This window comes from Schistocerca piceifrons, chromosome 3 (genome assembly GCF_021461385.2).
Source record: "Schistocerca piceifrons isolate TAMUIC-IGC-003096 chromosome 3, iqSchPice1.1, whole genome shotgun sequence".
In the NCBI taxonomy this organism is placed as follows: domain Eukaryota; kingdom Metazoa; phylum Arthropoda; class Insecta; order Orthoptera; family Acrididae; genus Schistocerca; species Schistocerca piceifrons.
In genome coordinates, this window is record NC_060140.1 from 601,704,807 (window position 1) to 601,732,558 (window position 27,752).

At 40.7% G+C, this 27,752-nt stretch overlaps 1 protein-coding gene across 1 annotated transcript in view; it reads left to right on the forward strand.

Annotated features, from left to right (window-relative positions):
• The window catches only part of LOC124787832 (vacuolar protein sorting-associated protein 13D), a 557,316-nt gene that overhangs the window by 247,145 nt on the left and 282,419 nt on the right, over window positions 1-27,752 (forward strand). Inside the window, exons 29-31 of the mRNA XM_047254770.1 lie at window positions 3,052-3,232; window positions 16,983-17,196; window positions 22,532-22,753. Of these exons, the coding sequence (XP_047110726.1) occupies window positions 3,052-3,232; window positions 16,983-17,196; window positions 22,532-22,753 (617 nt within the window). The remainder of the gene's footprint in view (window positions 1-3,051; window positions 3,233-16,982; window positions 17,197-22,531; window positions 22,754-27,752) is intronic.

Consider the following 27,752-nt stretch of genomic DNA (forward strand, 5'->3'; position numbering starts at 1 on the left):
TTGGATGTACCGTGCACTATTCAGTGTCCCCTCGACGATCACCAGTGGTGTACGGCCAGTGTAGGAGATCGCTCCCCACACCATGATGCCGGGTGTTGGCCCTGTGTGCCTCGGTCGTATGCAGTCCTGATTGTGGCGCTCACCTGCACGGCGCCAAACACGCATACGACCATCATTGGCACCAAGGCAGAAGCGACTCTCATCGCTGAAGACGACACGTCTCCATTCGTCCCTCCATTCACGCCTGTCGCGACACCACTGGAGGCGGGCTGCACGATGTTGGGGCGTGAGCGGAAGACGGCCTAACGGTGTGCGGGACCGTAGCCCAGCTTCATGGAGACGGTTATGAATGGTCCTCGCCGATACCCCAGGAGCAACAGTGTCCCTAATTTGCTGGGAAGTGGTGGTGCGGTCCCCTACGGCACTGCGTAGGATCCTACAGTCTTGGCGTGCATCCGTGCGTCGCTGCGGTCCAGTCCCAGGTCGACGGGCACGTGCACCTTCCGCCGACCACTGGCGACAACATCGATGTACTGTGGAGACCTCACGCCCCACGTGTTGAGCAATTCGGCGGTACGTCCACCCGGCCTCCCGCATGCCCACTATACGCCCTCGCTCAAAGTCCGTCAACTGCACATACGGTTCACGTCCACGCTGTCGCGGCATGCTACCAGTGTTAAAGACTGCGATGGAGCTCCGTATGCCACGGCAAACTGGCTGACAGTGACGGCGGCGGTACACAAATGCTGCGCAGCTAGCGCCATTCGACGGCCAACACCGCGGTTCCTGGTGTGTCCGCTGTGCCGTGCGTGTGATCATTGCTTGTACAGCCCTCTCGCAGTGTCCGGAGCAAGTATGGTGGGTCTGACACACCGGTGTCAATGTGTTCTTTTTTCCATTTCCAGGAGTGTATAAGTGTATATTATTTTCTAAAAATATTATTATTTTTATGCTCTATCTATTTATATACTCTATTTCAAGAGCTGCACTACACTGAAGCAAAAGCAATATGTAGCTTATGAATCTCACTATGACCACTCCTTATATAAAATAATGATTTTTAAATTGACCTAGCAGGTAGTTTTATGAATACCATTTTTAATATGTGGATTATCAGTGCTATTTCTTCACTTGCAAATTTTATGTATTTAAAAACCACTTACAACTTGAATTCTGTTTCTTCGTTATGTTAGTATACAAGTTTCAAGAGTAGGTGTCCCAGCTGCATGTAGACTTCAGTATTTCCAGATGTGTCGGTTAACATTATGTGAGGAATTGCCTTTACTCTTCAATTATTTGCATTTCAACAGAACTTTATGTTACCATATTTACAATGTTATGTAATATGGGAGAAAAGTTGCAAAACAGACTTAACACTGTCTGTGTATGTAACTGATTTATTTGTACAGTTAATTTCTGTCACTTCAACACAGCCTCAGTATTGAATGAAGTAAGTTAAAAATAATGGAAAATGTGATGTAAAAATCTTTAATCAGTTGAAAGATAGATCTTTTAAGATAATCCAAAAGAAAATTAAAAGACAGTTACTATCCCCTCATTCGAGAAAACTAAACATTGTTGTAACGGATTGAGGTACTGATGATGAAGGCAAATTGTATTTGGGAGAAATGTGGAGCAAATCCTAGTGCACTTATTTAGAATTAGGTTTTCTGTGCTTTCTATATCATAGTACCATCTAAAACACAAAATTCATCACTGCAAGTTCTAATGTACAATGTGTAACAGTGTCAGCAAATATTAAGAGAGGAATAGGATTTTAACAATGAGGAGGAGAGGTATTGATGTCGGTCCGTGAGGCCTGGCACAAAGTTGGCATTCCAAAACATCCCAAAGGTAAGCTATAGGATTCAGGTCAGGGCTCTGTGCAGGCCAGTCCATTACAGGGATGTTATTGTCATGCGACCACTCCGCCACAGGCTGTACATTATGAACAGGTGCTCGATTGTGTTGAAAGATGCAATCTCCTTCCCTGAATTGCTCTACAACAGTGGGAAGCAAAAAGGTGCTTAAAACATCAATGTAGGCCTGTGCTGTGGTAATGCCATGCAAAACAAGGGGTGCAAGCCCCCTCCATGAAAAACATGACCACACATAACAGCACTGCCCCCAAATTTTACTGTTGGCACTACATGCGCCGGCAGATGACATACACCGGGCATTCGCCGTACCCACACCCTGCCATTGGATCACCACATTGTGAACTGTGATTTGTTCCTCCTCATGTTTTTCCACTGTTCAAGTGTCCAATGTTTACACTCCTTACACCAAGTGAGGCGTCATTTGGCATTTACTGGCATGATGTGTGGCTTATGAGCAGCCTCTTGACCATGAAATCCAAGTTTTCTCACCTCCCGCCTAACTGTCATAGTACTTGTAGTGGATCCTGATGCAGTTTGAAATTCCTGTGTGATGGTCTGGATAGATGTCTGCCTATTACACATTACAACCCTCTTCAACTGTCGACAGCCTCTGCCAGTCAACAGATGAGGTCGACCTGTACACTCTTGTGCTGTACATGTCCCTCCACATTTCCACTTCACTCTCACATTGGAAACAGTGAACCTAGGGATGTTTAGGAGTGTGGAAATCTCGCGTACAGACGTATGGCACAATCCAATCACCTGAACCACGTTCGAAGTCTTTGAGTTCTGCGGAGTGCCCCATTCTGCTCTCTCACAATTTCTAATGACGACTGAGGTTGCTGATATGGAGTACCTGGCAGCAAGCGGCAGCACAATGCACTTAATATGAAAAACATATGTTTTTCAGTGTGTCCAGATACTTTTGATCACATAGTGTAGTTACATGTTCTGTTGATCATTTGAATGATTCTTTTATCGAAATTATGTGGGCTTAGTCAGCTCACAGAATATGTATGATTTACAGAATATATGATTAGTGTTAACATTAATGAACACAAACTATTTTAGTCCTACTCATGCAACTATACTTAATATTTTATTCATTTATTTATTTTTTAAAATTTGTGTGTGTTTCAGTAAGAGTCAGCTGTTTCCAATATTTTTTCAGCTATGGGCAGCAAGATGTGTCACTGCAGCGCGAGTATGATTCTCATTTGAAATTGGAAATGTCAACAGTTCTATACATCCATACAAAGAGATTTGTTGCTGAAATACAGGCATTTTTCCATCATTTCTCACAGTTGCGTGGTGTCATGGCCAGTATTCGAGCTGCTACAACTGGTAGAGAGGTATGTGTAGATTCCATGAAGTTATTTCTAGATACATTTATGAATTATTTGTCAGTCCCAAATGATCAGCCCAGAAATACAAGTGGTAATTGGTAAGATAAACGTAATGGATAGTTAGTTATAGTACTGTTGATAATGAGAGGCAGGATGATGAGCCAAATGTTTGATAAATAACAATAAAAAATAAGGGGAAGAACTATTATGTTGTATATTACATGAGAGACGTAATAGTGTCTCAATAGCTGCAATTTTTTTATCTCCATTTGCACTATTCAGTTTGAGCTGTGCTCATTTTTAAGCAATACCTATGCAGCTTGATACCAACACTCTGTTACAGACCAGCTGACTCACCATCCAGTCAGTACAAAAGAAGTAGACCTGAAATGTACCACACTTTGAAACATCATTGTAGAATCGATACAAATGGCCATTGGATTCAACAAAAGGAAAGAATGTCTGATTTGATAAAATAAACAGACAAATTTAACTGTTCATTAATGCCAAAAGACAACACTGTTCATCTGTACCTCAGGTGCTGTCTCTAGTGTGAAGAAGATTAATTTTTAAGAGCTGCAACAGAACTGTCAGACAGAAATAAGAAAACTGAAGAATAACTTGTGGTAAAAAGAAGAAGAAAAGAGAGAGAAAAAAAAAAGAAAAGTCGATGAACTACATGAGTTACACATTACCACCTACTTGATTTTTATATCTATACCATCTGTACTTCATTAGGAACCCTGACTGATTACATCGTTATTAACATTATCACTGATAACTAAGACATCTTGAGATGCTGGAAAGAACACTTTAATTCACTGTTGAAGTGTAACCCTCCTGCTGTAGAAGACTTTCTTTTATAATTACTCCCAACATCCTTTACAAATCTTGACAGCACCATCATTCATAGAGCCCAAAAAAGCTCCTGAGATGCTGAAACCATGATATGTCTGTGGACCAGGGCCAGACAATATTTCCGTAGAATTCATGCAAAGTGTAGAATATCCCATCAAGCCTTGAATCATCACTTGATCCTTTTAATGTGAAAAACTGAGTCGGTAAGAGCTAATATGTAAAACAAACAACTCCATCATAGCTGTTTAATAGCTTTACTGTTCCAATAAGTCTTCCACAATGGAATATTAAAGTAGCATTAAACGACAAAGGTGGAGTAATTTGTTTTACATACTAATGTTGCGGCTCTTGCAGCAGGAAATGGATCCTATCTAGTAACAGCTGACATGAAAAATCTGTTGTACAATTCCTCTGAAAAGTCTTCATACATACTGTCTCAGTATGGCATTCACTCCTACAGAGTTGCAATGGAGATATTCTTCAGTATCGTATAACCAGAAGAAAAAGGCAGAGAACAACATTGAACTTCTATTCTTAGTGTTCTGTGACTTGTAACAGACCTTCAACAAATTGCCCTGAAGACATGAGTGGTTTCAAGGTGCTATGGTTGTTCTATACACTGATAAGCCAAAACATTATGACCACTGCCCACCGCGATGTCGGATGCTGCCTGATGGTGTTGCGGATATGTGATGTGGTAACAGAAGTATGTAAGCGGAGCAGACATGGACAGGGCATCATCCTAGCAAAGAAATGGGCTGCAAATGGGGGAAATCAATTGAGTTAAATGACTTTGATGAATAGCAAATTATTATTACACAGAGCCTGTGAATGAATATCTTGAGAACGGCGAAGCTGTTGAATGTTCACATGCTACTGTCCTGAGCATCTACAGAAAGAGACAGTACAGTGAAACTACCACTAGGCACTAAATGACTGGACATCCATGACTCTTCACAGAATGTGTGGTTCTAAGGCTTGTCTGCTTTATAAAGTAGGATAGATGATTATCTGTGGTATCTCTGCCAAAAGAGCTCAGTGGTGGTGCATGCACAAGTATTCTGGCGTACACAGCTCGTCGTATGTTGCTGAACATGGGGCTCTGCATTAGACGCCCCTATGTGTCCACATCTGTACCCAACAACATCATCAATTATGATTGCAGTGGGCATGGGACCTTACGGATTCAACTGTCGATCAGTGAAAATGTGTTGGCTCTCCAGGTGAATGACATTTTTGCTACAACTAAGATCTATGGTCATCTCCACAAATGCCATCTTCGAGGTGAATAGTGGCTCGAAACGTGTAGCATGCCATGGACACAGGCTGGTGGGAGCAGTATTATGCTATGGGAGACAGTCTCCTGCTCTTGCATGGGGCCTGTGGTAGTAATCGGGGATACGCTGATAGCTGCAAACCATCTGAATGCCTTCATGCTTGGTGTCTTCCTTAATGGTAGTGTCATCTTGCAGCACTGTAATTGTTCATGTCTTGAGCTAGAACTGTGCTACAGTGGTTGGAGGAGCATTACAGTGAACTCACATTGATATCTTGGCAACCAAATTCACCTGATGTAAAGCCTATAGAACCCTTCTGGGTCACTGTCAGGTGCCATATTTGAGTACACTTATCAGCATCCCATTATTTGTGTGAATTACGTGACCTGTGCATAGACGTATAATGCCACATACCTTCACAATCCTACCAACAAACTGTCAGATGTAGGATACACAGAATCAGTGATGTGTTTCATTCCAAAGGCATACAATCAGGCTATTAGACAGATGGTCATAATGTTTTGGCTCATCAGTGTACATTTTGCAGTTGTGACTGGAGTAATACTCCACACTTTCGTGATTGCTTAATTTCTGTACCAAAGTGATCTCTCTGTGTATTTCAGTTACAGGCGGGATTAAACACATCTGTGTGTTCTCACACACAGTTTTTACCCTCTACTTAATGGTCATACCCAACAAAGAATAGTGTATCAATTGGATAACATTTTCACGGTAAAAGATTAAACAAACAAACACTGTTAACGAAGGACAGTGATTCTCCAGTTCATGTTTCTGTCGGTTGTTACAAAAGTGCATATGAATAATTGAGAAAACCCCAGTGCTTCCATATACTGCTCAGGAATCTGCTCTTCCTTACTGTGATAGTGTCCTTGGTGATTGGTTTATGGAACAACAGTTCCATATTGCTGTTATTCCGTCCTGAATTTTCCATTGTGTGTGGTTTATGGAACAACAGTTCCATATTGCTGTTATTCCGTCCTGAATTTTCCACTGTGTGACATATATTGAGCAGGTAGCACACTTCTCCAACTTTGGAAGTGGTGTCTCTGAATATTGCACCCACGAAAATGATGTGGAAATCTGAATCTGTATTGCACAAACAACCTTAGGACAATTTACTGCCAGATCTTTTTTGATAAAGATCTACAAATAAACATGATGATGAGCCATGTAGTTATTGTCTTATCAGTGCTTTATAGATGTGGAATGTAGATTCATGATAACAAGAAATTGTTTGAATTTTACCAGCAGAAGCTTTGGTCAGTTTTGGACCTCAAACAGGAAATCACAGTTGAACATAGAGATGCCACTGTGATTAATCGGTGTCAGATGAATTGCACATATCCACCACTTGAGTAATAACAGAATTCCTTGCTAAACGAGTGTGGTGAGTTTCTGGTCCCAGAATAACTCATGATGCCTCTGTAAAGCTCCATAAGGACAAACTCAGAAAGATTTTGCTGAGTGCAAACATAAATCAAAGTACTAGGAATACTCTTGCAGAAGGCTGAAAGCTCTGGTGCTTGACGACACCAGCTGGGAACAGAACCTCATCAAAGGTGAAAACCATGACAAATACAACCACACACTCTGTATACCAGTATGTGCAACATGCTTATGTAGATGCTTGTTTCAACAGTAATGTATATAGAAACTACAGGAAAGGAAATTACACTCTTAAATGAATGATGGCTGATGACAGCTCTACATCCAGTAGACTGATTCCTCTGTTACTTCCACCAGTTTTGTTGGTTTCATCTTTATTTCTTAACATCAATTTTACTCATCCTACTTTGGCAGCAAATAATTACCTCTAGGCAATAGAGAGGCCGTTATGTTCAAAATACAGTGCAATTTTTCAGATGCTAAAGTTACCAAGATGATGTGACATTGTAAAAAAAATGCACTTTATGTATATATGGAGCTACTTTATGTACCTCTCAGGCCACCTTAATTAATAAGGTGCTGCAAGTGCTATTAATGTGTCTCTTCCAACAGTGGCACATTCAGTTTCATCCAGCTTTGTCAGACCTAACCTAATTCTTGGCATGTAATGAGCTATTAGTCAACTGTGTTTTAAACCCAATAACCAAAACAGTGGATTTAATTTCACAAACAAACATTGACTTGTGTATAAATTCCTCAGACAAGTGATGTGGAGTTGAGTGTTACATAGTAGAGATAATTAATCAAAAGCTAAATATTGGCAGCAACATACTCAATTGTGAGGCTGGAGACTTGTCAATATTTCTGAAACATAATGCTCTGCTATTTAGATATATTTGAAGCAGTTCATAGTGATGGGATAAATAGCCACAGTTTGCGAATAGCTAATGATAGTTTGGCAATGGTCAGCAGTCTTGAAGCTGCTGCATAAGGGAGCTGTGGTGGTGAAGAATCCGGCATGCCATGTGAAACATTTCAGGTGTCACTTGTTTCATCCAGATGTTTAGCTGCTGTGGCATCTCATACTGTATCCGACACAATGAAATTGCCTTCACCACAGGGTAAATGGGGCAGGTGGTAACCCGTATGTGTCACTCAAGGCTCAGAGTCAGTGTGGAGACTGGCCATCTGGCCTCACCCATTCACTCTGTGAGTGGACGTGTAGCCAGTCGTTCAACAGGGTCTGAACAGGCAGATGGGAGGAGGGATTTGCTACTGATAGGAAGTTCCAATGCTAGTATCCAGGGCCGGAAAGAAATCCAATATGCACTCCGTATGTCTGCCAGGGGAACTCATCTGAGATGTCGAGAAGGCCCTTCTTGTGGCTGCCAGGCATGTAAGGTGCAGTTGTCTGTAAGTTGTAGCTCATGTTGGCACCAGTTACGTTTCACACTTGATTTTTGGGACCATCCTCAGTTCATATGGGCAACTGGTGGAAGTGGTGAAGACTCAAATTGTTCTCAGAACTGAGAGTCATCTGAGATCTGTAAGTAGAAAGCTCTGAAATATGTTGTGAAGTGTGGAACATATACCAAAAAAAGACAGATCGGACACTATAGGAGGAGGAGGAGTGTTCATTGCAGTCGGCAAAAATATTATGCCCATCAAGCTCAAAATTGAGTCTGACTATGAAGTTACCTGGATGTGTGTAACAGTCTAGGTGAACTCAGGTTAAGTGCTGTTTTTACAAGTCACCTGACTGTTTTAGAATAATTCAAAGAAAGTCTATACTCAGTAGCAGTTAAATACACAGATCGTGCAGTGTTAGTTGAAAGTGACTTTAATCTACAAATATAGACTGGAACATCTGTGGATTCATTGCAGGAGGTATGGACAGGTAGCCTAGATGGGAACATCTATGGATTCATTGCAGGTGGTATGAACAGGCAGCTTTGTGAAGAACTTTTGAACATGTTATCCAAAAACTGCGTTAAGCATGTAGTTCGACAACCTACATTCTAACGTTTTCCTGGGACTGGAGACTGTGTGGTACTGGGGTGCAAGACTCGCACGTCTCTTGCGGGTGATTTATGTGTTGCGTGCAGCCAATGGCTGCGTCAATCTTCACAATGCTTCTTCTAAGATGATTTTATGCTGGTTAAGGAAATTATACTGAACTACTTTCCTACTTTTGAAATGATTTCTTACTCTCAGAATACTTTCATATCAACTTTGCTATATTTCTATATTTTCTTCTTCACAATAAAAAAACTACACAAGTTTCACATGCGCTTTCACGTCTCGCAAATCAACCCCATCTGGTAAACCTTAGTACTTTACATATATCATTACAGTTTCTTTTGGTTTTTATAACACTTGTCAAAACAGTTCTTGCTCCTAGCAAGTCAAACAATCTCTAGATAAAACATATTTCATTTGTTCCCAACAGTCACTACTATTTCACTGCCAAAGAATAGCTTTGGATTACTCCTTGTACTGGACATATGGCTTCCAAGGTATGCGCAGCCACCACTTGTCAGTGCCGATAGACCGCCACAACTTTAGTCTTCTCCTAACAACGCATGTCCTGCACACACATAAACCATGTCACAGTAGGCACATTTCCACTCTCACACACTGATCCTTAAGATATCGTGTGTTTGAGATGATGAAATACCAGTGTCTCTAGAATTTACCCTGAAATTCTCAGCGCACTATATATCCCTCCCCTTAGCTTGAACACATTCATTATGTAAATCAAGATCGTATTCACATAACGCTAATTTACATTTCAATCAGTTTATATAATATTTTTTTTTTCCAGCAGTTGTGTACGTAATACATAGCTCTTCTTTTTCTTTTTGTTTCAATAATAATTATCTGAGCATTGCACTTAATATTGAAGTTAGGACTAATATATATATATATATATATATATATATATATATATATATATATATATATATATATCTAAAAACAAAGATGATGTGACTTACCAAATGAAAGTGCTGGCAGGTCGACAGACACACAAACAAACACAAACATACACACAAAATTCAAGCTTTCGCAACAAACTGTTGCCTCATCAGGAAAGAGGGAAGGAGAGGGAAAGACGAAAGGATGTGGGTTTTAAGGGAGAGGGTAAGGAGTCATTCCAATCCCGGGAGCGGAAAGACTTACCTTAGGGTGAAACAAGGACGGGTATACACTCGCACACACACACATATCCATCCACACAAACAAACACAAACATACACACAAAATTCAAGCTTTCGCAACAAACTGTTGCCTCATCAGGAAAGAGGGAAGGAGAGGGAAAGACGAAAGGATGTGGGTTTTAAGGGGTATGATTCCTGCTTCGGGTGCAGGAGGTCCCGGGTTCAAATCCCGGACGAGCCCTTGGGTTTTGTACAACGGTGTGGTAACAAATCGCATGGCGGCGGCTGTTTCGCACATTTCCAGGCCTCCAAGTCAGCGCTAAAATCCGACAACCAGTTCTGAAACCGTTTCATGTTTCATTTGAGCCATGTGCACCCTGCTGATGGAACGTTTGAAGTTGATTTAAATGGTCACAGTAGAGATCGTAGCAAGTGTCTTGCTGAGTGCGACGAAAACGGGTTTCCGCCCGCAATCGAGCCGGGGACCTTCTGCGTGTTAGGCACGGCGCCTGGGCTCGGCGGCAGCTGCTGCTCTTTCCTTCCTTACGAGATACCGTCGATTCGCGCAGTCGTTATTGCAAAAGATGTCACCAAAGGCAATCGCTTCGTTAGCGGCACGGTGCCTGGGCTCGGCGGCAGCGTGTGGATGGATATGTGTGTGTGTGCGAGTGTATACCCGTCCTTGTTTCACCCTAAGGTAAGTCTTTCCGCTCCCGGGATTGGAATGACTCCTTACCCTCTCCCTTAAAACCCACATCCTTTCGTCTTTCCCTCTCCTTCCCTCTTTCCTGATGAGGCAACAGTTTGTTGCGAAAGCTTGAATTTTGTGTGTATGTTTGTGTTTGTTTGTGTGTCTGTCGACCTGCCAGCACTTTCATTTGGTAAGTCACATCATCTTTGTTTTTAGATATATATATATATATATATATATATATATATATATATATATATATATATATATATATATATATATATATATATATATATATATATATATATATATATAAAAAAATAGAGGGAAACATTCCACGTGGGAAAAATATATCTAAAAAGAAAGATGATGAAACTTACCAAACAAAAGCGCTGGCAGGTCGACAGACACACAAACAAACACAAACATACACACAAAATTCTAGCTTTCGCAACCAATGGTTGCCTCGTCAGGAAAGAGGGAAGGAGAAGGAAAGACAAAAGGATATGGGTTTTAAGGGAGAGGGTAAGGAGTCATTCCAATCCCGGGAGCGGAAAGACTTACCTTAGGGGGAAAAAAGGACAGGTATACACTCGCACACACACACATATCCATCCACACATACACAGACACAAGCAGACATTTGTAAAGGCAAAGAGTTTGGGCAGAGATGTCAGTCGGGGCGGATGTACAGAGGCAAAGATGAAGTTGAAAGACAGGTGAGGTATGAGCGGCGGCAAATTGAAATTAGAAATTAGCGGAGATTGAGGCCTGGCGGATAGCGAGAAGAAAGGATATGCTGAAGGGCAAGTTCCCATCTCCGGAGTTCTGACAGGTTGGTGTTAGTGGGAAGTATCCAGATAACCCGGACAGTGTAACACTGTGCCAAGATGTGCTGGCCGTGCACCAAGGCATGTTTAGCCACAGGGTGATCCTCATTACCAACAAACACTGTCTGCCTGTGTCCATTCATGCGAATGGACAGTTTGTTGCTGGTCATTCCCACATAGAACGCTTCACAGTGTAGGCAGGTCAGTTGGTAAATCACGTGGGTGCTTTCACACGTGGCTCTGCCTTTGATCGTGTACACCTTCCGGGTTACAGGACTGGAATAGGTGGTGGTGGGAGGGTGCATGGGACAGGTTTTACACCGGGGGCGGTTACAGGGGTAGGAGCCAGAGGGTAGGGAAGGTGGTTTGGGGATTTCATAGGGATGAACTAAGAGGTTGCGAAGGTTAGGTGGACGGCGGAAAGACACTCTTGGTGGAGTGGGGAGGATTTCATGAAGGATGGATCTCATTTCAGGGCAGGATTTGAGGAAGTCGTATCCCTGCTGGAGAGCCACATTCAGAATCTGATCCAGTCCCGGAAAGTATCCTGTCACAAGTGGGGCACTTTTGGGGTTCTTCTGTGGAAGGTTCCGGGTTTGAGGAGATGAGGATGTGGCTCTGGTTATTTGCTTCTGTACCAGGTCAGGAGGGTAGTTACGGGATGCAAAAGCTGTTTTCAGGTTGTTGGTGTAATGGTTCAAGGATTCCGGACTGGAGCAGATTCGTTTGCCACGAAGACCTAGGCTGTAGGGAAGGGACCGTTTGATGTGGAATGGGTGGCAGCTGTCATAATGGAGGTACTGTTGCTTGTTGGTGGGTTTAATGTGGACGGACGTGTGAAGCTGGCCATTGGACAGGTGGAGGTCAACGTCAAGGAAAGTGGCATGGGATTTGGAGTAGGACCAGGTGAATCTGATGGAACCAAAGGAGTTAAGGTTGGAGAGGAAATTCTGGAGTTCTTCTTCACTGTGAGTCCAGATCACGAAAATGTCATCAATAAATCTGTACCAAACTTCGGGTTGGCAGGCCTGGGTAACCAGGAAGGCTTCCTCTAAGCGACCCATGAATAGGTTGGCATACGCGGGGGCCATCCTGGTACCCATGGCTGTTCCCTTTAATTGTTGGTATGTCTGGCCTTCAAAAGTGAAGAAGTTGTGGGTCAGGATGAAGCTGGCTAAGGTAATGAGGAAAGAGGTTTTAGGTAGGGCGGCAGGTGATCGGCGTGAAAGGAAGTGCTCCATCGCAGCGAGGCCCTGGACATGCGGAATATTTGTGTATAAGGAAGTGGCATCAATGGTTACAAGGATGGTTTCCGGGGGTAATAGACTGGGTAGGGATTCCAGGCGTTTGAGAAAGTGGTTGGTGTCTTTGATGAAGGATGGGAGACTGCATGTAATGGGTTGAAGGTGTTGATCTACGTAGGCAGAGATGCGTTCGGTGGGGGCTTGGTAACCAGCTACAATGGGACGGCCGGGATGATTGGGTTTGTGAATTTTGGGAAGAAGGTAGAAGGTAGGGGTGCGGGGTGTCGGTGGGGTCAGGAGGTTGATGGAGTCGGGTGAAAGGTTTTGTAGGGGGCCTAAGGTTCTGAGGATTCCTTGAAGCTCCGCCTGGACATCAGGAATGGGATTGCCTTGGCAAACTTTGTAAGTAGTGTTGTCATTCCAATCCCGGGAGCGGAAAGACTTATCTTAGGGGGAAAAAAGGACAGGTATACACTCTCACACACACACATATCCATCCACACATACAGACACAAGCAGACATATTTAAAGACCAATATCTTTAAATATGTCTGCTTGTGTCTGTATGTGTGGATGGATATGTGTGTGTGTGTGTGTGTGTGTGTGTGTGTGTGTGAGTGAGTGTATACCTGTCCTTTTTTTCCCCCTAAGGTAAGTCTTTCCGCTCCCGGGATTGGAATGACTCCTTACCCTCTCCCTTAAAACCCACATCCTTTCGTCTTTCCCTTTCCTTCCCTCTTTCCTGACGAAGCAACCGTTGGTTGCGAAAGCTAGAATTTTGTGTGTATGTTTGTGTTTGTTTGTATATCTATCGACCTGCCAGTGCTTTTGTTTGGTAAGTCTCATCATCATTGTTTTTATTCCTATATTCTATGGTACAGGTGAATCCCCTTCTTGGTGCCCCTGCCCGCACAGTATAGGTCAGCCTCTCTTCGTTCTGCCTATCTGCCATATTCTTCATTCAATAAAAGCTGGGTGCACCCACCTTATCCTTTGTGAGTAGGCCCCATGGTTCATTGATCTGATGGACAGGGTGAGCAGTAGTCTGTGGCTCTTTGCTGGTGATGCTGTGGTGTATGGAAAGGCGTCGCCATTGAATGACTGGAGAAGTACACAAGCCTGTAAATGTAGAAAAGTGTAAGTTAATGCAGATGAATAGGAAAAACAACAACATAACTTTTGAATACAGCACCAGTAAAGTGCTGCTTCGCAAAGTCGCATGAATTAAATATATAGATGTAAGATTGCAAAGCAGTTTGAAATGGAAAGAGTATGTTAGGATACAGTGGTAGGGAAGTCAAATGGTTGACTTCGGTGTATTTGGCGAACTTTAGGAAAGTGTGATTTATCTTTAAAGGAGATTGTGTATAGAACACTAGTGCGAGCCATTTTTGAGTACCCCTCAAATGTTTTAGATCCCTGGAAGGTCAGATTAAAGGAGGACACAATTTAGAAGTGTGCTGCTAGATTTGTTATTGGTGAAGTTGATCATTAGGCAAGTATTATGAAGATGTGTCTTGAAGTCAAATGGCAATCCTTGGAGGAAAGACAGTGTTCTTTTAATGGAACAATATTGAGGAAATTAGAGAAGTGCAATTTTAAACTGATTGCAGAACATTTCTATTGCCATCAACATATAGTTTGCATGAGGACCACAAAGATAAAATAAGGGAAATTAGTGCTTGTGCAGAGGCATGTAGATAGTCATTTTTCCCTCACTCTATTTGCGAGTGGAACAGGGAAGGAAATGACTCTTAGCAGTGCAGAGTAACCCCTGCCTCGCACCATATGGTTGCTTGCTGAGTATGTATATAGATGCAGATATGGATGTAGATGGCATTAGTAAAGACTGCATTAGTTGAATATTTCCTTATGCTGCTGAAGAAGTAGTGGGTGTTGAGCCTATTTGTTGCAACTGTAGAATTACAAAATAGAAAATTGCCAGCTATAGAAAGACAAAATCAGAAAGCTTTTTGACTTTGTCTTTCTGTGTTTGTTACTGATGATGAGTGATATGAAAAAAATATTCAGTTTACACAACATTTACCTTTAGCTTTATTACAGTGAATTTCTTCAGACAGTTATATATATTCAGCTCTTTGATCTCCAACTAATATGTATGCAGTGAAGGAATCGGCTTATTAAGCAGTTATTTTGGAATGAGACAGTTGATTTTCATAGAAACCATATTCATGTTACTGTGCTTTGAGGATTTACGTGACAATACTTGGCCATTTAGTGAAAATCAGCATTAGTAACTAATGTGACAGGATATTACAGCCTTTTGAGTGAGTAAAGAGGAGAGGAGGGGGAGAAGAAAAAAAACAAGAAATTGTGGTGTAAGGGAGAACAAGCAGTTGGAAGAAGGAAAGCCAATTAACAGAACATTCAGTTATAATAGTGATGATAAATTGCATGTACTTACCACTTCTGAAGCTTCCAGCTTGCAATAATAAATGAGAAAAGAGTAGGAAATTAAGTGATTGGTGGTGATTTTGATGTGCTTGATATCTGTATATATGCTGTTGGCAGTTTTTATGTGATATGTCTGATTGATATGATACCAACTGTCCATTTGCTCCGAAGAAGGAAAGATGCACATGGTATAATAGAGATGGATGCTCAATTTGTGACTATCAGTAAATAAATTCATGAATTTAAATACAAAAATGTTGGAGGGTTCACACTATGAGAGAAATTATTAAATTTTTCTGTGGAATACTGTTATAAAATATTTTTATGTTTGAATTACTTAGTTTGTTAGCACTCTATTTCTTAGAGCATTTCTGTTGTCAACTTTGCTAGTTATGTGTGTAAGTCTTTCATTCCAAGTCTAATTTGATACTGCAAAAACGAGTCCTTTTTGACCTTTGTGTTGAAATATGGCTTCCCGGCTATTACACAAGTTGAAAATATGGTCACTATTGTTTTTTTTATAAACTTAAATTTGCCATATTTCGTGACAGTACCTTTTCCATTAGACGTTTGCAAGCAAATATAAGTCTTGGCTTCAGTTGTCTAAGTATGATTCCACAATGCATCGTTGTCGGCTGCAGAAAATGACGTGGTTCAACGTGTTTCTCTCATTTTGGTGTTTCAAATACAGTTTTTTCCAATGTAGTTTCTTCTTTTCAGATGATACAAAAATAATAGTTAACATAATTCAAAATTATTTATGACTGCGACCTTCACATTGTTCTTCCGTCAACACACACCAATAGTTAGCTTCCGACTCGGACTGACTATAGTCAAAGACTACTCCAACGTCAAAGATATTTTACACAATCAGTTTCTTTGCTATTCTTCGATACATTTTCTAATAGTAATCAATATGCTTTTACTCTCAAAAACAGAAGTAAATTAACATATAATAAGACAAATTATAATAAATTCTGACAAAAATATAAGAAAACATTTTCAATTCAGTATCGACAAATACGGTAAAAAAATAACATCTCCCAGATCCATTACAGTGTCAACACCAATTCATAAGGTGGAAGAATAAATTTTATAAAGGAATCCAAACAGATACAATGCTCAGATCACTTCTACAGGCAGACAATAATTTTGTTTGCTGGCAATGAATCCCACCTCCATTTACGTTTGCACTGCAGTAATAGATCATAAAAGTTTCATCCAAGAAACAGTCAGTGCACATTGTAACACAAGAGGCAAAAAGATCATAGATAATGGTTCACAATGACATAATAGAACAAGTAAAAGTTACGATATCTGAGATTTGAAATAATGTAGGTTATAGCCAGGACTCTGAACAGAAAGTGAACAATACATTTAATATGTGGAGCAATTTTAAAAGTTGAGAAACAAAGAACACAAGAGGACATTAATTATATCCTATGAGTCTGTTGCTGTCACCACACCCAGATGTGAAAGTGAATGATAGTCTTCATTACCAATAAATAAAAATGAATAATACAACACAAGAAAAGACTTATCATACAAAACTGAAAGGCTGTACAAGAGCATACAGTATTGGAAATAATAACCAGGAGAGGTTCCTAACACATGAGCTGAAGAAGAAGAAGAAGATGACGATGACGATGACGATGACGATGACGATGACGATGACGATGACGATGATGATGATGTAGTAGTAGTATTAGTAGTAGTAGTAGTAGTAGTAGTAGTAGTAGTAATGGTCTGTCATTCCTGAGACATTTTAGTTGTATTTAATTACTTTTTGTTATCCATAGATTCAAACACTTCATACAAAACATTAGATGTGTTATTCATTCCAAGCTGTTGCTGAGACGCTTTTAATTTCTTTTAGATACCGAAATCATTGACACATGCACCACGCATGCTTCTGGAATTGCATGCAGGCTCTCCAGTTATCATGCTGCCAGTCAGTTCACTCTCATCAGACATCCTAGTAGCAGATTTGGGCAGGCTTACCGTGAGCAACAGTTTTAAGATGTATGGGTCACCTGGGACTATAAGAGTACCTTCTCGACAGGAAATATCACCAGATGCATCACCACCAGGTCAGTTCCTTATTTAATAAATCTGTTTGTTTTTGTGACTGGTGTTTAAGATAGTTTTGGATGCTTAACTTTCTTTCACAAAATTGTTAGTCCATACTGATCTTTTTAGTACAAAAAAAAGAGCTGAAAAATTTTGCAGTTGAGTCAAACATACTGTGAAAAGAGGAGGAGAAAAGAAAGACGTTTATTATATATGCAAGCAGAATAAACATTTTGCTCTGTTGGATTGTCATGGTATGTCATAAAAGTAAATCTCCGATTGCTGGGTTAATTAAATATACGTGACACAATAAAACCCTTGTAGAGCGAACTTTGAGATGATGTGAAGACTTAAATTGCAATCATCTTATCAAGAATGTTTCTGTCCTGTTGTACACAATGTGTGTGATATATATTGTGGCATGAAGATCAGTTTCATATGTTATGGTACTCATAGGTCCTTAATCGTAGAGGGAGACCAAGAGATGAATACACTAAGTAGATTCAGAAGGATGTAGGTTGCAGTAGGTACTGGGAGATGAAGAAGCTTGCACAGGATAGAGTAGCATGGAGAGCTGCATCAAACCAGTCTCAGGACTGAAGACAACAACAACAACAACAGGTCCTTTACATTGACAATTAAAGAATTTGTTGATGACTTATGTATGGATCAATACACAATATACTGACTGAATAAAGGGTGGGGGGGGGGGGGGAGGGAATGTTACCATTCAAGAATGGGGGGTGGGAGAGCAGAATGAGACGGCAGTATGAATACTTGCCTGCCTGTTTCTACAAGGTGATTCACGAAGACATGCAAATATTTTAATATGTTATTCTACAAGTAAAACTAAAGAAAAAAGTTCAGATAAACATAGGTCCACAAATGTTTAGTTACGGAGTTACAGCTAATAAAAGATTTTGCCTGAAATTTAACACCTTCGCTAATGTGAAGCCATCCCAAAACTGTACGAGGTTAAAGTAAAGCTTGATTTCCATTTATCAGGGTGTATACGACCCGGAACAACCAGGAGATCTGGGAAAAAAACCCAGGAATTTTTTAGAATTTCGGGAATTTATCATTGCTTCAGTTTTCAGTTAAATTTTTGTAATTTTGACTGATAAGAACCGATACTCTAACAAAGGATATTACTGTATCCCGCTACTGCAGAATAATACTTCAACAATAAAACATAAACAAGAGAAATAAACGAAAATAACTTAAATTGCAAAGGAAATGCGCCATATACAACAACGACACACAGTGCTCATGCAAGCGTCTGCCAACAGCAAAATGTGACTATGCAAATCCATCATAACAACAAATTGCCTCCAATGAGCGTCAAGTCACAACTGTTTACATTAGATTCATGTTAGCAGTTATGAGCGGGCTCATACCTTTCTCTTTAGAAATTTTAATCCTGGGAAACTAAGTTACCACCATTACCGAACTGCAGCCAGAAAATGACCATTTCATCGCCTGGACAAGAGAGATCAAACCCGCATCAGGCTGCTTGCAATTACAAACAATGTTGTGCTACAATGGGAACCAATGCACAGAGTATTATCAGGCTTTGGCAACAAACAGAGAAGTGAAATCAGTTAACTGAAATGACATACATTTCCATACATACAATTATTATTGGCTGAAATGTGCCCATTGGACTTTGACACAGGGAACCAGAATGGTCTAATAATTATTTTTACAAATTGAAATTTGTTGGCTAAATATGTCCATGCTGCCAAAACAGCTTCCTTCTGAAAATCAAAACTTAGCAAAGATATATACCCTTGACAATTTTAACCAGCCATAAGGTGAGACATCTCTATCAATTAGAACCTTGGAATGTCCAGAAGGACACCAATTCAAAATTCAGTGGCAGCAACTGAATGCAATGTATAACATTTATAGTGATTTGCAATGCCAGCGCTGTTCCCCACAGTTCATTGTCGCGGCTCACCATATTAACTATTGTCCAAAGCTGCTACAGAATTTTCCGCACCTCACAAGGATGTGTGCAAACTCCATCTCACCAAAAAAAAGCATGTCATCTGGCACGAAATGTTCACATATCCCACAGAACCACTGCCAGCATCAGTCTCCGGTTGCACCTCATTCAGCAACCGCCCCCCCCCCCCCTCCCCGCCATAGCGTGCTGCTTAATGGGGGGGGGGGGGGGGGGAGAGAGAACTTCACCACGTGACATGTATCCACCAATCACCTACTAGCGATGTCACTGGACTGGATTGTGGTTAAACCAAAATGATTGCGACATATCACCTAGATTTGGCCAGTTGGTTGGAGGTGTTGGTCAACAAGGATCGAAATTATTTCAATGGTAGCACAATAGCCAGCTACAGTGGATCATCAAGGACTGTTGAATTTGTGGATGTTGGGGAGCATGTAGAAGGTGTGTGCGTGTGTGTGGTGTTGTTGGGTTGAAGAGAGAAATGGATTCAGGGGAAAGGTTCTGGGAAGGGCCTGTAGATTTCGGTAGGGATTGGAGGCTATGATGGACTTCTGGGATGGGATCACTATGGTAGAGCTTGTAGGTGGAGTAGTCACAGTTGACAGATGCCTTCTGTCAGGTATTCAGTGTGACTCATCACAACAGTGGTGTAGCCTGTGTCTGGAGGAAGGCTGATTAGGTCAGGATCTCTGTTCTCCTGTTCAATGCTTAGGAAGTGTCCTGGGGAAGGATGGTGAGGCCAAGCTGGAAGTAAGGAATTAAAGGAAGGTGTTGCAGGGGTGGTTAGGTAGGAGGGTCAATGTTGGATGGGCAAGGGTTCAATATTGTCATTACATTGGCATTGATTTGAGGCCTAAGTATCTCCACTGCAGGGGTTGGCAGGGCGGGGAGTAGGTCTTTAACAAGTCCAGTGTGATTGAACTTGGGTATGAGGCTGAAGTTGAAGCCTTCGGATACAACAATCCTCTGTGGGATTGAAGTTTTTGTTGGAAAGTTTAACAACATTGTTTTTGGATTTCTTGGGTTCTGGTGTTGGTGGGGTGTTGGGAGGGTGTTGGGAGGTTGTTTCGGAGGATGTGGTTAATTGAAGAGGTCAGCTAGATAGTCTTGGTGTTCTGTGTGGGGTTGATGAGGGGGAGGGGTTCATTATGAGTAGGATGGGTGTTGAAAGCTATTGATAACTAACATGTGATCAAATATACCAACTCACAAAACCACCCTGTTGCTCCCAGCTCAATTATTTCCATCCTTTTCACTCTTCAAACTCAGTTCCCCTAATAACCACCTAATATTTTCACCCTTCCATTTTCCATATCATTTCCCATTTTCTAACATCATCTCTCCCACAATGGACTCCTACTCCATCTAACTGCAACAATTTAGAAAAGTATTCCTTTCCATGGCTAAAACCTTAAAACTGTTCCCTAAATGCTGTCCAAGCCAAGGAATTCCCCCCACCCTCTCCCCACTCGCAGTGTCCTAGCCATACAAATCCTGTTCTCTGAACCCCACCCCTCCTTTCATGACTGCAGAAACACCTCACCATGGCTCAGGTATCCAAGAACCACTTCTACTCCCTCCGCAAGATACTGTTACTGTGCAATGCTTACTACATATACTGCACCTCCCACTGAGTGAGGTGGCACAGTGGCTAGCACACTGGACTCGCATTCGGGAGGATGGCGGTCAAACCCATGTTCAGCCGTCTTGATTTAGGTTTTCCATGATTTTTCTAAATCGCTTCAGGCTAATGCCTGGGTGGTTCCTTTGAAAGGGGAATGCCTGATTTCCTTCCTTATCCTTCCCTAACCTGAGCTTTTGCTCAGTCTCTAACAATGTGCTTGTCAAATATATGTTAAACATTAATCTTCTTCCCCTCCCCCCCCCCCCCCCCCCCCCCCCCCCCCCCCCCCCCCTGCCCCCTCTACCACACCTCCAAAATTGAAATCATGGTAGTCCAATACCTGGAAGAGCATTACAGGCACCACCTTCATAAACCATCCACCCTTTTGACATCCTACTTCCATCTTGCGGCAACACTATCCATCAGCACCAATCCTACTCACAGTGAACCTTCCATACCTTCAAGTTGGCCTCACTGTCCTTCCCCAGGTCCCTTCCTTCATACATTAACCATTCAGCAGAAGAAAGGACCTCCATACACAACCTGAAAACTGCTCCTGACAAGGGCTCGACCACTGTAGTGGTGTAGTGTAGCTCCACTGACATGTATGATAGCTTACAAGCAGGTATAAGGTCTCAGTAACTACATGTCTGTAACTATTTCATGGAAAAACACCAATGTGATTTGAATGTTAGTGATAGCAGAATTGTATACAGCAGGAAAACTGGAACAGAAGAGAGTCGAAGTTCCTGCAGAAGATCTTTGAAAATTAGGTGGACTGATAGGATAGAAAACCCTCACCAGAAGAAGGGGCAGAATGGTAGGACGAGGGTTAAGACATCATGGTACTGGAGGGAGCAGTAGAGGGTAAAAACTGTAGGGAAAGAGAGATTGGAATACATACATTAAAAAAAGCCAGTGTTTTACCACAGCCATTACCTGGTGGTAGATCTCCACCCATTGTCTGAAACCCCCACCAACAAGCCTTGATGTTGGGACCCCATTTCAGAAATCCAGAAATCCATTGTGACCTCCAGTGCCTACCCAAATCCTTAGGTCCTTCCCAGAATCTTTTACTTAAAAAAAATCTTTTTTATCACTCTCCTATTGTCACCCCCTTTCATGTGCTCACCTTCTAAGTTTATCCCAAAATACTGAACCTGCATATCTGATCATTATTTGTATTCCCATATATTGTTCAGTACTACTTCTATGGTTAGCATTTCTCCCAGTTTTGTCAGTTATTATGTTAATGTTATACCACCTTGAGTAACCATATTTCAGATCATGCTTAGTTATTCAAATTGAGGCTCCAATTGCTCCAAAATTATATTTGAGTAAATGCTTAAGGCATAAAGTGATGACTAAATGCATTTCCAGCCTCAGTATAAAAGTAAAAAAAAAGGAATATTAATATTATTTGGGAGGAGAAAATGTGTTTTCTTATGAGGAAAAACAGGCAACTGAATTAATGTTTGAAGAGACACTAATTTAATCTCTTGCTTGCTATGCCTTTTAGTATTGACAGTTACCAGTGTGTTACCTCAGATTTTGTGCCCTGTACTTACTACATCCTCTGATCCCACAGCTTTCTTCTTCTTTTCTATTATCCCATTTTTCAAAATGAAGTAAATGTTTAAGAGGACCAGTGCTGTATGTATGTCAGCCTGCAGCAGTCCTTACTGTTTCAGCTATAAGTAAATTTTTCCTTTTTGTTGTATATGTAATAAAATTTTCTAACATTGGATATCTGTGTTTGCAGAAATGTGTTTACTGGATGTAATGGAAGTTGAACTGATGAACATGGACCTGTATCCTGGACAATGGAAAGTGATGTGTTTGGATGACCAGTCTCCTCCTGCAGGCAGCCTCATGTTGGGAATGTCAGCTTATGTCATGCGAGCAGGGCCATCACTTTTACAAGAGAAATGTCAACTGCACCTGCAGGTTGATCGGAACCTCAACTATCAGAAGCATTTGTGGAGTAGGTTCTATTTATAACTATTTGTGTCACTGTATCTTGTATTTGCAGCTGCTTGCAAATATGTGGATGTTGAAGGAAAAAATGGAAGAATGCCATTGCATGCATGCAGTAGATAGAGGAAAAAGTGTCTAACAATTTCTCCAAGACTGATCTTCATAAAAAGAAGAGGAAGGGTAGTTTCTGTTAGATCGATATCAGTGTTGAACTGTAATAAATTGAACTGTTTGACATGAAATAAGAAACAAAACATTTATTAATCATAAGCAGACAGGAGAAAGGAGTGTGATTTTTTTTTTTTTTCTGGGGGGGGGGGGGGGGGGGATACTTACACCTGATAGGTATGTTGAAATTTTTGGAAGTAGCTTGAAACATACTTGAGCATTAACACATCAACCTGTCAATAGCCCTTCAGTTAAGTTTCAGCCAAGATATCGGTTTGATATGTTGTATGTTTTTGCGACAGTCACCTCCAGCAGTGCAACATTCAAAATGTCACTAAATGATAAGATATTAGTGAAACTGTAAAGATGACAGGTAGACTAACCCTCAGAAGATACAAATCATAGTATTGTCATAGCACTTGATTTTCTAAACAAACCAGTCGTGTCATAGCACTTGATTTATATCTTATGGAGGTCAGTCCCCCTCCCGTCTTAACAGTTTCACTAACATCTTATCATTCAGTAGGGGTACAAAAAACCAACTCCTGATTGACAAAATGGTTCTGGAAAACTGCAAATGCTGGAAAACAAATCTATGTATGTCCTGGATTGACTGCAGAAAAGCCTCTGACTCATTGCCATACATTTGGATTGTTAAGTTTCTGGAAAACATTGGGAACAGCAGCATCATCAGGAAATTCACATAAAATGGAATGGAACACAGTAAAATAGAACTATTGGTTGGAAAAAAGAGTTACCAACTAATCAACATTAAGAGAGAGATGACTCATTGAGTTGAAGACAGGCATACAAAAAGACTGTTACACATTATAGCTTTCATCCAAAGCCTTCTTCAGCAAAGGAAAACAACATACATTCTCACAAGCAGGCACACTTCATGCACACATGACCACTACCACTGGCATGCTTTTTTGTAACTACAAGTTATAAAATATTTACATTGCATGTGAGTTGTTGAACTAGCTACTCCAGACATGTTTCTGGAAAACATGTTCAAAACTTCTTGACAAGACATTCTGTCCACAGCACCTTAAATGAATCCGTATAATCCCAGTCTATCTTTGTTAAAGTTGCCTCCAACTAATATTGCATGATTGGAGTCCTTCCACGCTACTGACATATTTATTTATTTGGAACTACTTTTACAGAAGGCAGCAATCAGTTTAATCTTTAAAATAGGCAGTTCTAATTATTCTGTTTTCTCTGAAACTGCTTATCTTAGTTTGGACAGTGAAACTTGATTAAATTTGTCTTTTTGTAATCCATGAGGGTGCTAGCAGAAATTACTATTGTCTCATTTGAAAAAGTGAACATAGTCCAATATATGTGTAATTAATATTGCTCTGACAAGATAAAGTATGTGATTTAGTAAATTCTTTCATACAAAAATTCCCTGAAACATTTAAGATAACATCTTAAATGTTTCAGGAAATTTTTGAAGTGAACTACTTAGCTGAATTATCGTCTATGCATTAGACACACTTACTATTTATCACTGAAATCTTACAGTAGTTCATCAGTAGTTTTCACACTGCAAAATAGTCAGACAATGCCATATTGTAAGTAGACTCCATTTTGCTCTGTTCACAATGTTTCAACCTCTTAATGCTGTGCGACGATAAGAAGCGGTGTGACTTTGGATTGCAAGCAAAATCCACACCTCTCTCACATCAGTTGACTTACTTGATGTGCACAGCTGATCGTCTGCTCTCGATAGCTGGCTACATCGATCTCCAAAATCTCCTTCTCCAAAGAATAATGCTGGTTAGGGGAATTTATCGGACACTCTCTCTCTCCTCTCCTCTTGAAATAAGTGGATACTCACAGAATACTTTTATTTTGGCATTGATATATTTCTGCTCCCACAAAGAACAAATTCACCACTTCTCACATAAATATTCGAATGTTTGCAATTCAACCGATTCGTCTAGCATTAGATTTGGTTAAATACATTTTTAGCATAGTTTTTGCAACTACATAATTATGAACATGTCTTACTTCTAGCAAGTCCAACGCATGAAGTACAATTAAATGTCTATAATCAATTGTTCATTTTTCTTTAACAATAATCACAGACACCAAAACAGCAAGAAATACTACATGACTACTTCTTGCTCTTCCAATACAGCTTCCATGGCGTGAGTGGCAAACACTTGTCAATGCCGTTTGTCTGTCGCGTCTACCTTGTGCTCGTGACTCCTTACCAGCCTGCACACACAAACATGTGTCGTGCAGTATGTACGTTCTCTCACACTTAATTTTTAAAATATTGTTTGTTCGAGTATGTAGAAGGATGAGTGGTTCTGGAATTTACACGGAAATTCTTGAAGCACTACATATCCCTCCCCTCAGCTCAAACACGCATGTATTTAATACATACTCATTATGTACATTAGTATTACATAGAATAACAATTCATAATTCCACACTTTTTTATTAACTGTGCATAACCCTTTTATTTACTATTTAGCTTTTCTTTTTTCATTTTACTTTGATTATAAAACGGGAGTATTTCATTCAATGTTGGAAACAATTCTTTTATGTCTAGGAATTGTGGGGCCTAAACCTTTGGGTTTCCAATCATAAACTCCAGGTGTTCATGGCACTTGAGTATTTTACTCTTTATTCTAATTCTTTGTACTGCTTCTTTAGTACATAATAGCCCCATTAATTATGGACTATTTGTAGTCCAGAGGAACTCTGGGCAAATGAAAGTGTTCTTCTCGACACTTGTAAATTCACATAAAACATAATAATGCTAGTGGAATGTAGAATTCCTATTAAATGTGTGACTTCTGTCACGATACTGTCCTTTTCCCCTAGGATCAGCATCTGTACCTTACACCTGGGTTGACCCTATGAGTGCACTTCCTCCTTCCGTTTCGGTAGGTATGTTCAACCTCCCACAGAAGAACCCCAAAAGTGCCCCACTTGTGACAGTATACTTTCTGGGACTGGATCAGACTCTGAATCTGGCTCTCCAGCAGGGATATGACTTCCTCAAATCCTGCCCTGAAATGAGATCCATCCTTCATGAAATCCTCCCCACTCCGCCAAGAGTGTCTTTCCGCCGTCCACCTGACCTTTGTAACCTCTTGGTTCATCCCTATGAAATTCCCAAACCACCTTCCCTACCCTCTGGCTCCTACCCTTGTAACCGCCCCCGGTATAAAACTTGTCCCATGCACCCTCCCACCACCATCTACTCCAGTCCTGTAACCCGGAAGGTGTACACGATCAAAGGCAGAGCCACGTGTGAAAGCACCCACGTGATTTACCAACTGATCTGCCTACACTGTGAAGCTTTCTATGTGGGAATGACCAGCAACAAACTGTCCATTCGCATGAATGAACACAGGCAGACAGTGTTTGTTGGTAATGAGGATCACCCTGTGGCTAAACATGCCTTGGTGCACGGCCAGCACATCTTGGCACAGTGTTACACCGTCCGGGTTATCTGGATACTTCCCATTGGCACCAACCTATCAGAACTCCATAGATGGGAACTTGCCCTTCAATATATCCTCTCTTCCCATTACCCACCAGGCCTCAACCTCCGCTAATTTAAAGTTGCCGCCGCTCATACCTCACCTGTCATTCCCGGTTCGTTGATAAAAACAATAACAATATAATGGAAGAAAACATTCCTTCCCTCTTTCCTGATGAGGCAACAGTTTGTTGCGAAAGCTTGAATTTTGTGTGTATGTTTGTGTTTGTTTGTGTATCTATCGACCTGCCAGCGCTTTTGTTCGGTAAGTCACCTCATCATAGATAAAAACAATAACAAACACACACACAAATTTCAAGCTTTCGCAACCCACGGCTGCTTCATCAGGAAAGAGGGATCTCATATTAACTTCACTTGAGCAAGTGCAGACCAGTACTTCTCGTTAAATTTTATTTGAAAGTCTCCCCACTGCAAAAGTCACCACTTCCGTAGGTAACACAACATTGGGTGATGATACATTTTTTTCTACTTTGTTTTGGATAAGCTTGAATTCTATCCACATGTCATCTGTAACCTTGCAAGTATCATTAAGTTTGGAAGAAGGAATAGTCGAAACTTTTCCGGAGGTTAGACTCTCAGTAACTTTTCGATCTACAATTTTTTCAAATGGTTCCTCCAAACTACATACATTTATAATATCAAAGTTAGATATATTCTCTTTGAAGTATTCATCGACATTATCCACTCAACTACTGACACCTGTAATTTGCGATTGAATAATCAGTATTAATTCCTTAGGCTGATCTACACCCTGTTTCAAAGTATTCATTCTTAACATTATTGTATTCACTATGTACACGTCTTCCAAAGATTCTAAGTTTTCAGTAGGTTCTGATTCTACGTTATTACATTTGACATCGAATTCAGTTATTAAAGGACCCATGCCTTCGCATAGATTACTACAGTCTTTACTTTGAGCATCTACTTTGACATTTAACGAACCTATATTCATTGTTTGAATATGTAGAGTTTCATTCTGAGCCTTCAATTGAGAATTTACTAAATCTAGTCCTTTATTTACAATCTCACCTCGAGCCTTTAATTTAGAATTTGTTGAGTTTATTAAGTCTAGGTTTTTTAAATTTTTTTTTTATATATAAAAAAATTGCATCTAAAGCTGCACTCTGAGCATTGGAATGAGCACGTAGAGCTTCACTCTGGGCTTTGAAGTGAGTGTCTAATTTAACATTTAAAGTTTTGATCAGATTTACTAACTTGACCCTTCTTTAGTAATTCTCATAGCCATAGCTGGTTCTGACTTCCCTCCAACTTGTTGCATACTGTCCATGCTTCTATAGACTTCAGCTCT